This window comes from Coffea eugenioides, chromosome 2 (assembly GCF_003713205.1).
Source record: "Coffea eugenioides isolate CCC68of chromosome 2, Ceug_1.0, whole genome shotgun sequence".
Classification (NCBI taxonomy): Eukaryota; Viridiplantae; Streptophyta; class Magnoliopsida; order Gentianales; family Rubiaceae; genus Coffea; species Coffea eugenioides.
Window position 1 is genome coordinate 76,924,047 of NC_040036.1, and position 11,972 is coordinate 76,936,018.

General features: G+C 36.0%; 1 protein-coding gene across 3 annotated transcripts; it reads left to right on the plus strand.

Annotated features, from left to right (window-relative positions):
- Window positions 1-9,990: 9,990 nt before the first annotated feature.
- On the plus strand, window positions 9,991-10,986 carry LOC113763989 (AT-hook motif nuclear-localized protein 22-like). Of its 3 annotated transcripts, none has more exons than XM_027308001.1 (2): window positions 9,991-10,246; window positions 10,316-10,986. In XM_027308001.1, the coding sequence occupies exons 1-2, from the start codon at window positions 9,991-9,993 to the stop codon at window positions 10,984-10,986; spliced, it is 927 nt and encodes a 308-aa protein (XP_027163802.1). The 3 variants fall into 3 exon arrangements, with proteins under 3 accessions (XP_027163802.1, XP_027163803.1, XP_027163801.1); XM_027308002.1 differs by having other exon boundaries at window positions 9,991-10,171; window positions 10,244-10,986; XM_027308000.1 differs by having other exon boundaries at window positions 9,991-10,986.
- Window positions 10,987-11,972: the final 986 nt, after the last annotated feature.

An 11,972-nucleotide genomic window follows, 5' to 3' on the forward strand; every position in this document is an offset into this window, starting at 1 on the left:
CACATTTCAAACATTACAAGCTAGAGATTATATTCATAAGGTGAAAATTGGTATTGTATCTTTTTTTGTGATTGAACCAATTTCGTAGTTTGGGAGGCGGCCGGACTCATGTATATATGTGTGACTAATTTCCCGTGAAGCTAATTTAGATTGTAATTCTACAGAACATACAGGGTCTGTTTGGAAGGCAAGTTTTTTGCCTAATTGCCCACTACACAGTATTATTAGTTTAGTTCCAGTTTTATTTCTGAAGAAAGGAAGCATTTTGGGGCATGCAAAAATCAAGTTTGCAATGGCACTTTTGATGTGTCTTTCATTGTTTCACAGCACAACACAAAACGTCTAAACTGTGAAATTCGATTTGATTTGTTCAATGTGAATTTGGCCATTCATATATTTGCCATCGAGATGGTAATTGATCAATTTTTTGCCCCCGTTTAGCATTAATTAAGATCACTTTCTTAACTTTTTTTTTGGGAAAATGACATGTTTCATCCCTTACATTTCGCAAAAATATTCTTTTCGTCCCTCACTTTTAAAATGAAGCAAATTCGTCCCTGACATTTAAAAATTAAAACTATTACATCCATGAACCTAATTTTCAATCTGAATCAAACCACCAATCAACCTGATTACAAATTTTGGGGGTGTAATTGGTAGATCACTTGGTTAACTCAACTTGATATTCATGTAAAATTTAATGAACCTAAAAAGAAAAAATAAAAAATTATAACATAAAAAAGAAAGATTAATCTTTTCTACATTATCATTATATACACTGATGGTTTTATGTACTGCCATATCATTTTAATTTAAATTTAAACACCAAATTTTATATTTATGATACACATCTAGATTCGCAAGCAGATATACTAACGGTGCATGAAAAGATTTATCCAAAAAAAAAACTCTACTATTCCAAAACAAAGAATGGCCTTTATGTTATAATTTTTATTTTTTTGGTTTAATAAATGTCATATGAATATGATGAAGTTGACTGAATGATCTATCAATTCTATTTTTAAAATTTATTACTGGGCTATTGGATGATTTGATTCAGATTGAAAATTAGGTTCAAGGATGTAATAGTTTTAATTTTTAAATGTCAGGGACGAATTTGCTTCATTTTAAAAGTGAGGGACGAAAAGAATATTTTTGCGAAATGTAAGGGATGAAACAGGTCATTTTCCCTTTTTTTTTTTAATTAGGTTTTGGTATTGGCTATCAGTCTTTGTTGGTATCTTAATATGTGTCTTTCACAGACAAATGTTTCTTGGCAGACTTTAAACTAATTGTGCTCTTCTTTCTTTTTATTATTGGGAGAGATTTCAAATTCGAAACATCCTACTTACATTTAAAAGAAAAGTATAAAATATTAACAATTTTTAACTCCCTATAATGTGGACTTTGGCACTACTTGTTCAAACAATTTTTCACGCGATGTAAAATTACAAAAAATTATATCGTATTTACAATCCATGCAACTATTGTGACATACGTGATACAACATTAAAAATAAAGAGCTGCCAAATTGATTTAAGCAAAGAGAGAATGAGTTGAGAAGACGTGGTAGCGGATTAGCTGAGTTGAGAAGACGTGGTAGCGGTGGTAAGGGGTAAGTAGTGGTATGAGAAAAAGAAGAAAGAGCGGGTGATGTGCTGGTGGCGGTGGCGGTGGCGGTGCCGGAGGTGGGGAGAGAGTTGTGTCAGCTGTCAGCTGTCAGAGCTACCCACGCCACTGGTCTCAATCACGCCCACTCTCCCCGGTTTCTCATTTCATCATGCTACGATGCTAGTGCTATATTATTATCCTACCTAGTTACTTACGACGTAGTACTGCTTCTTGGGCTACAACTAAGTGGATGATTTGAGTTATGCGTGACCTTTGACTGTGGTGGCCGGTATGAGTTCTCAATAATGCCTAATCTGTCTGTTTTTGTTCGGCTCGAGAGTTTTTCAGGGTTGTAAAGTATTTGGATTCTTCGCGAGTCCAGGCTTCATGTTGTCCCACTATGCGCCACATCTTATTCCCTCCTCCATCACTCTCTTCCCTGACAAATAATTTGGTTCAATTATAAGTGTCATATACGTAGCTCCATTTCTTCATTTTTATTTTTATTCTTTTTTACCATTTGTTCTTTATAGGGTTAATAATACTTTACCCCCCCCCCCCTAATCTATGGGGTGGTAACACTTTACCACCATGATTTTCAAAATAATATATTTTATCCTCCAAGTGAATTATGTTCGTACTTCTAATTTTGACAAATCCATGTGTATGTTTTTCTTCACAAATTACCTCCGGTCTTTCTATTTTCTCAAGGGTTAACTTTTAGTTTATTATATTTTCTTATTATATATTCATCAAAATATTCTACTACTACATAATGTAATGTTGGACAGCAGTGTAATTAATGTATTGTGTAGACTTATGTATAATTTAGCATCGATTTAAATAGGGCTCCACTCACGTCCTCTCTCCTGCCTTATATATAATGTATTATAATACTAATATGCATGTATATATATTGTAATTTAAAATTAACAAAATGGTACTTTTTGTGATAAAATAATGTACCATTTATTGACGGTTTTTTATGTTTGTATTAAAAATATGATTTTTTATGTCAATTACTTGACTTTTTATTTGTCACATGTAGCATATTGTTTGTAAAATGACTATTAATTGTGGATGTTACTTTTGGCTAAATATTCAAAAGATTGATAATTGCAATTGTTATTGGTGTTATATATTTTTTAAAAATTATATCAAATAAAAAATTTTAGTGGTAATGACAACATCCACCACAAGTAGGAATGGCAATAGGTGGAGTAGGGGACCCTTTTCCTGCTCCCCATCCTGTTGCCCAAACATTTCCCCTGCCCCCTGCTCTGCCTCCTATCGCCTACTCCCTCTGCCCCATGGAGGCTAATAGAATAAATGTATAATTAGTAAAAGGTGTAATTAGCAATTTAGTATAAATGTATAATTATTAGTACTGTAACTAATAATATTAATTATATTACATATACATAATCTGATACTTATAACTAGTAATATAATTATTATAACTACTAATATTAAATATGTTATATATATAATTATATTTATTTGTTTAGGTGGGTGACAGGACGGGGATATACTTCTTCGTTCCTCGCCCTATTTTCTTAATAGGGGGAGAAAATCACCTCTCATCCCGCCCCACCTCTTGCCCTATCAACCCCCACGGGCACCCACCCCAATTGCTATCTCTACCCATAGGCTAGTGAAAAAGGGTAGGGATAAGGCGTCAGTTAGGGGAGTTTTCCATATTCAATTTATATTCTAATCCAATATCATAATGTGCAATAGCAGAATATTATGGCGAATACATAATCGCAAAATACAACAATATACAAGTTGACTGTTGAGAAATTAGGAAGCTTGGAGATAATTTGGGAAGAAAACTATGCATATGGAATGGTCAAAACTAAAAGTACAAAACATAATTCATTTGACGGGGCAGAATGCATATTTTTGAAGTATAGGGTGGTAAAGTATTGCCGCCCCCATAAGTGCAGGAGGCAAAGAGTTATTAACGCTTCTTTATATTTTGGCATAAGCGGATAGCTTGGAGGGAAATGAAAAGGAGAAATAGAGCGGTGAAAATGACCGGTGAAGAGTTCATTGAATTGAATTGGTAGTGATGTGTCTTTGCATGTGTAGCTGGATTCTATAATTTAGTGACGATCAATCTCAGTTTTGGAATGCCTCTATTACGAAATTTAAATATAATATCGAGCACGATTTAAGAATTTTTTTTTTATCAAGGGCCTTATGGACACTTCTTAATATATTTAAATTATAGCAACTAATTATATACTTATACATATTTATGTTTATTACCCCTTCTTGCATTTAAATACTTTTTAAAATTAACTTCATTTTTTTGAGAAAAAATAACATTTGAATTCTCTCTTGTCATGACTTAATTCTGCAATCACTTGGTATAAGTTTTTGGAAGCTTGATTTGTCAATTTTCTTATGAATTTTTCTATTGAATACCTAGTTAATAGACTTATATCACAATCAATTTCACGGTCGTATGTAAGTGTTAGGACATGAAACTATGGATCAATCAATGGGCGCAGTAGCTGATATAAACTGTCAAGAAGATTTCATGGAAGTCCATGACACAGTGTTGGCACATTAAATCAAATATATATATATAAAAAAGAATAGAAGTTTTTATATTAATATTTAGCAGCATTTGAGTCAAGTCAAATTTTAGAAGTTTTATTGGAGTCATGTTATAATACTTTTATCATTTAAAAATAAAAAATTTAATTAGAAAATTTCTTGTAATTGTTATCAAGTCATCTAGTCTATTTAGTGTTGTCAACTTGAGGGGAGTGAAAGTTTGATAGGTTTGTTCTTATGATGTTATTAATATTACATTATTGATATACTCCTCGTCTACTGCACATATTTTTGTATGTGTAAATTATCTTCGCGTACATATTGATTTTATGAAATTTATCTCCTGTAGTTTTTTGATTAATTTTTTTGGGTTCTACATGTAGAACAACTAATTAAGCAGAAAGACTTGAATCGATTTCGTTGATCTTCCATCAAAACAAAAGATCAAACCAGAGGTTTTACATTTTCTTTTGTCCCTGCAGTCATGATCAACTTATGATTGCAATGGAAATCACTTTCGTCGGATCGAGACTTGTAATGTGAACCATCCCATCATACAAGCACTAACTGTGTCATGATTCTATGCGTGCAAACTAAAGGGGAATACAATAGGAATTGGTGCGGTGAGCAGATGAAAATTGGTTCGGCCTTCACAAAAATGAGTTGGCATGACGGGACTGGATAGGGGGGTTTGCATGAATTTGAGTACTAAAAGACGATTTTTGTCGAGAATAAAGTCATTTCGGTTGAGGCGATCGATCATCCGGATGTGAACTTCACAAGAGACGACAACAGTGTAGTAATAATAGCAGGCTAGCTAATTAATGAAGCTGTAGATCATATCACTTTCACTCGTACGTGAAGGGTTGAAGCCAGGCAGCCTTCCTTACAATCTGGAAGAAACTTCCCACACCTTCCAGTCAGAGCCTGCAGCTGCCGCTGCGTCGCTGCCACTGCCCCATATGAGTCGCTAATACCGTAACCCTACCGGCAAGGCACCATTTAATCACTCAGTTTCTAAAGGGAAACAATTGTGTCTTTTATTATCAGCACACAATTCACTTTCTTCTCTAACAATTGAGTTAGTTTCTACTTGAAGGCACTGCCTAATTATAGGACATAGAGAAATTAATCATCGTTCAAAATTTAGTTATAATTACCTGATTCTCTAGCTTCAAATTATTTTTCTCGGGTCTTCTCAATAGATAATTAGAAGAGTACTAAATGTTTGTCCAAATTTTGATCTTCCCCTTTCTCTAATATAATATATGGGAGTCTGACCTCACTTAGAGTGAGACAAAATAATTGAGTTGTATTTGTCATTGATAACGATTGATGTAACCTTCAAAGGAAAAAAATGTCAAAACCTGGTTTCCTTCTTATATGCCTCTATATGTGCATAAAACTTCGGATATATATAATTGCCATGGTACATCTAGTTACAACATGATGAAATCCGATCTATCTCATGGTGAGAACTATAATTGTGCAGTCTTTGGTTCCAACACCTTCTACACTTTGAAATAGGGTATAAATGAGTCGAGTCCAATCGAGTCGAACTCAACTCAATTTTATTAGGTTCAAATTGAAGTTTAAACTCAACAAATTTTCATTCTAAAACTTGAACTCGAGTGTGAACACTAGTTCGAGCTTAATCAATCTCAAATTTGAGACCACGCAAGCACAAATAAAAATAAAAGCATTGTTTTTTATCTTTTAAAATAGATAAAATAGGCATTTCATCCTAGTTAATAATAAAAATATAGGGACATACATATAATTTTATCTCTAAAAATATAAAATATTAAAAATATATGAACTCGATCTAGCCCGATGAGCCAAGTATTTATATATTCGACTTGCTTGATTAGTCAAGTCAACTCAAGCTCAAATTGAGATTTGATCGAACCGATTAGCGTGTGCTCATAAGCTAACTTGACTAGTGTGCAGCCCTACTTTAAAGGGATAGTTGAAGTTTCACATTACAAAAGATCTTACCAGCGGAAAGAAACAACAAACTCATAAAATCATTTGTATAGCAAGTGCACATTTTCTTATTTAAATTGCAACTCTAAAGGACACAATTATTACTGTCTTCCTACTTCCAAATGTTAACTTTTAGATATTGAAGAGCGGGCGCGGGGTCTAGCCCAAGAAAGCTACCTTACTAATTTACTGCCTTTCGACGACAAATGATGACAACACTTCTGAATATTGCTGTTATATTAATTTCGAGTCATTTTCCAAAGTTGGATGTCTTTCTTTTGATACTTTCGATCATGTCGTTGATGTCAAAAGATAAACAGACGTTACGATGAAGTTTACTCCATCAATCTCCCAAGGACCAAACACCTTGTGGACCCATGAGGAACCTCTTGCTCCATAGATTGTAGAATTTAATAGAAGGGAAAAACTTAGGTTCCGTTTGATAAAATTGAATCTGAATTCTGAAGTTTGAATTCTGAAATCTGAATACTGAAACAATTAATTTGCTGAATTTTAAGCACTGAAAAAAATATATGAATGTCTGAATTTTAATGCTAAACCTATTTATACTGTTTGATAAATATTTATAACTGGATGCTTAATAAGTTTAATTTGACAATTTTGCCCTTATATCCTTTCATTCAAAAAAGAAATAGAATCTATGATTTAATTAGTTTAAAATTGTTTTAGGTATGAAAATGACAATATTTATTTTTAAATCAAATTAATATAAAAGATGAAATATATTATATGAGAAGTATCGAGAAGATGTGAAAGTCATTAAAAAGGGAGAAAAGAGAAACTAAAAACCGTTAGATGGAGAATATTAGGTTGTTTAATTAGATAAGAATCTTGAACATAATTAACAAATAAGGATAGATTTGGTAGATAAGATAAGGTAGTTGAAGTAATTCTATTGATTCTTATCAGAATTAAGCATTCAGTTAGGATTCTTATGCTGAAAAAAAAAACACACAAGTTCAGCACTGCTTAACAAGTTCAGCAGATAGATTTTCATTTATCAAACACTAAAAATATCTGAATGTCTGAAAAAATTCAATTTCAGTACTTTTTTATGTTATCAAACAGACCCTTACAGACCTGGTACTAAAGTAAATATCCATGAGTGATTGAGAGACATTTGGTAGACCCAATTTAGTTGAGATTACACCTATACATTAAACGTTTATGTGACAACATCAATTCAGAAGGACATGATTGCTTGCCATAGTGTATGGTAGCATACAATTTTAATTAAAAAAAATGTTTCTTAGTCCCCACTGGGAATTCTCGATATGATTTAACGTTAACATACTTCTAAGAATCAGAAAAATCATTTTTAAGTTTTGAATATATCTATATATTCCTTGACTTTTAAATATTTTTATACATTACAAAATCTTCTACTTTGGTGCTTTGTACTACATAATATATAACAACAGTTTTTTTTTTCCTTAGCATCAGAGATGTTGTGATTTTGAGACAACAGACACATACAAATTTGTTGCTATTTGTCTGATGAAGTGCATGAGTTGTGAAAAATAAGGGATGGATATAGCTCAAAAAATTTGTGATCAGGGAATTACATAGAATTGTATCAGGGTTTGAAGAATTAATAGTTTAGAATTGTGTGTAAGTTTATTATTATTTTTTTTAAGTTTCGAAGAACTGAACGTAAGTTTCGAAGAATGTACAAATAAATAGTTTTAGAATTAATCTTATATATGCTGTCAGTACATACATTATCACAGTTGAATACATGATACATATGTAAAATTTAGATTTTAAATTTAAATTTACATTAACTATCATACATTCAATGGTTATAGTATATACACTAGCATCCAGTGCAAGGAAGATTAATCTACAATTTTTTTCCGTGTTTCTTTTGCAAGTTTTAGCTTGACATGGAAAACAAGAATTATAACTCAACTTGCATGTGGGGTCATGGAGAATTGAAAACGGACCCAAGTAGGAAGGAATGACTAGCTAGGACCCAATCAGCAATGGGGTCAGCAGCAGCAAATAAAGTTGAGGGCAAAGTTAAATTAAGTGTAAACACCATACACCAATGGTGTATGATGAATATTGATCTAATCCACTCCATAATCCATGATTCCATGGATCGATCGATCCTTTCCTTGGGGCGGGCTTCAGTTTTGTTCTGTTTTCCCTCCCGTCCTCCTCTCCCTTCTCCAAGAATTGCCTTCCAGTTTGGTGCATTAAAGAGTACAAGTGAAGTAGGAGGAACCGTTTCATGGAGTTGTCAGTCAACTCCTTTCTTCGTCGCGATCTTCCTTCTTTTCTCCTTTCCTTACCTTAGCATTAATCGGGAAATCCGGGAAACTTCCGTAACGCTCATGCATGCATCTCTGGTCTAGCTAGCGCTACAACTCCTCACCCAGAAACTCCCAACAAAAATCTTCTCTTTGTACTACGTAAGATCTCGTCCGCTACTAGCTTTTCTTGAATTTATCACAGCTAGAACAACCGAAAGGAAGAATGGATAATTATCAATTAAGGTCTCCTAAAGCTCAAAAACTAGTGACCGATTGAGTCAAGCAGCTACTAGCTAGTGCCATGTTCAAGAAATGAGGCCTGAGATCAAGCTCAGATCATCAATGAACATGCATGATGCTTTCTCAAGGATTGCCCATATTAATTAAGGAAAGACTCTCTATAGTGTGTATATATATATATATATATATATGAAGAAAATCAGACGTAGATAGATGAGGTTATCATTTTTGTCATTTTGATCAATCCCAAACAATCTGAAGCTGATCATGCATATATATATATATATATATATATATATATATATATATATAGCTTCTCTTCATTTTATTTGCTTTGCTGCTGTAACGTACGTAGAAGATGGGATAATGGGACAAGATGATTTGATTATGCACTCATGATCAAGGGCTTTTATCCCTCTCTCTCTCTCTCTGGCTGGCTGGCTGGCAACTATAGCAAAGTGAGTGTGTGCGTGCACTAGAGTTGGGGAGTTTTGAGAATTGTGAATAATGATGCCGCAGTATAGTTTTGTGTGTGAGAAAGGGCGAAAGAGAGAGAGAACGTGGAGTGCTGGGGGACCCCCGTGTGAGGGACAAAGGAGAGAGAAATGGGGGGCCCATCACCGCCCATGCGCACGCTGTCATACTACCAAAACTCGATCCCCATCCATCCATCCGTCCGTCCATTGATTCAATCTCCTCTCCCTCTCTCCTTCTGCTTTGCTGATTGCCAATGAGGCTTGACCTAACCCTAACTCCAAACTCCTTCACCCCCCCTCTCCCCTAAAAAAGGTAAGTGAAAAAGGTTCCCCCCGCAACCCAAAACAAAGTACTAGCTAGCTACCAGCAGTAGATACTTCTTTGTTTGTAGTAACAAACACCTAGCTACCATATTCCCAACCTTAAAACATCATTTTCCCCAAACTCTTTCATATCTCTCTCTCTCTCTCTCGCTAACTTCCTCATCTCCCTCTTACCTGAATTTTATTCGTGGTTATCACATGAAATTTTGAAGATCTGAAAGATGGTTGATTCAGCTCAAACTTCGGTAAGCGATGCTCCCACGCCCACACCCATGCCCACGCCCTTCCAACTCTTTTCAGGTGAAGGTTAGTAGCAGCATACTAGCATAGCATCATCTCAATTCATTCAGGCCCTCTTCCCCCTCCCTCTTCAAGAAACTTAAAGAGAGAGAGAGAGATAGAGTCCCACAAAAGTAAGCTTAGCAAATATTTGCAGAAATTGCACCTTCCAGTTCCAAATCCTCAGCACCCCTTAATTAGCATCGAAACAACAGTTCCTGCAAGAAATGGATCAGCTCACAGCTCACGGCCGACCTCTTCCGCCACCTTTTCATACCAGGGATCTTCAGCTCCAGCACCATCCTCATCAGTTCCAACAACATCACCATCAGCACCACAAGGCTGAGGACGAAAACAGCGGTAGTAGCACCCCAAACCGGGGTAGCCAGAAAAGAGATCGAGACGAGAGTTTCATGATTCCTACTTGCAGTTCCATATCATCCATGAACGCCACCTCCGGCTCCCACCATGGAACTGGAGGAAGTGATCAAGGGAACAAAGAACTCGTCCCAGCTGGAAACGGCGGCGGAGGAGACAATAATCATGACGAAGTCAGAAGAAGACCAAGAGGAAGGCCGGCCGGTTCCAAGAACAAGGCTAAACCCCCTATCATCATCACTCGTGATAGTGCAAATGCCCTCAGATCCCATGTTATGGAAATTGCCAGTGGCTGCGACATCCAAGAGAGTGTATCAAATTTTGCGACCAGAAGGCAAAGAGGGGTTTGCATTTTGAGTGGGAACGGAACCGTTAATAATGTTACACTCAGGCAGCCAGCTGCACCGGGCGCAGTCGTGACTTTACACGGAAGATTCGAAATCCTATCGCTTTCGGGTTCATTCTTACCCCCTCCAGCACCAGCTGCGGCTTCTGGGTTGACTATATATTTAGCCGGTGGTCAGGGGCAAGTAGTTGGTGGAAGTGTAGTTGGGCCGCTACTCGCGGCTGGTCCGGTTGTGATCATGGCTGCATCATTTGGTAACGCTGCATATGAAAGACTACCATTAGAGGATGATGAAACGGCGGCTGTTCCTCCCCCGGGTAGTGGACCTTTGGGATCGCCTGGGGCCGGAATTGTTGGACAACAGCAGCCGCAACAGTCACAACAGCTTCTACCTGATCCTAGTTCATCCCTTTTTCATGGGATGCCTCCAAATCTCCTAAATTCGTGTCAATTACCAGCTGAGGCCGCTTACTGGGGAACTGGTCGTCCTCCGTTTTGACATATCGGGAATTCTGTGGTTTAATATCTTGATCACATGATTTGACCATCATCCGATCATTTTGCATTCTTCTTCTCCTACTTTTTTTCTCCTACTGGTAGTTGTGTTTATGGTGTTAATTAATTATCTGATGATGATTAGATTGCCTTTTTTTTTTCTTTTGGAAGAGGGATGTACAAATTCATGAATTCTTTGTGGGTTCTTCTCTATTTTAATTTCTAGAACAGTTGTTGAAGTTTTGCTGCTGGTGCTGCTTCTTCCTTTGGTGGAAGGCGTAAGAAGAGGAGAACTTCCTGCAGAACCTCTTTTTTCACTCTCCCTCACTTCCTTGTTTCAGTACTTCTGGTTACTTGTCTCATAATTATTCATTCACTTCCTGCAAAAGAAAAAATAAAGGCACCTTGTTTTAATTTTTTTTCCATTGTTGTTTGTGCAAGTTTCCTATTTTAGTAATCATCCCTACCCCTACCAACCCATTAAAGGTTCCTTAAACAACGTCTTTTAAGAAATCCACACTGTTCTCTTATTGACTTTTCCTGTTTCACCCATTTACTCGTACATAACGCATCGTGGCTTTCTCCATCCTTTCTGGTCTTCTCTCTTCTACATCTCTTCTACATTTGGTAGAAGGGGAAACAGGAAGAAGTGGACTTTAAACCTTGCCCTTAAGAACCTAATAGACTTTTAAATGCAGGTACTGATCAAACACAAAGCATCAGCCATTCCTTGTTTGCACTAGCAATGAAATCATCTCTAGTACTCCAAATGGTAACGGTTATACAGCCTTCCTTTTGCTACTGTAAGTAGAGTAGAAACGCAAGTAGTAGATGAAGCATTTACTAACGTTATAGGCGTTTCTGGGATGAAAGTAAAAGCTTCAGTTTTAGGCGGTTACGGTTTCAACTTTCAAGAAAATTGATATACACGGCGACATCTTTGATTACTACGTGCAAACTGGGCTGGTGGCATGGTGTGGAGGGAACACA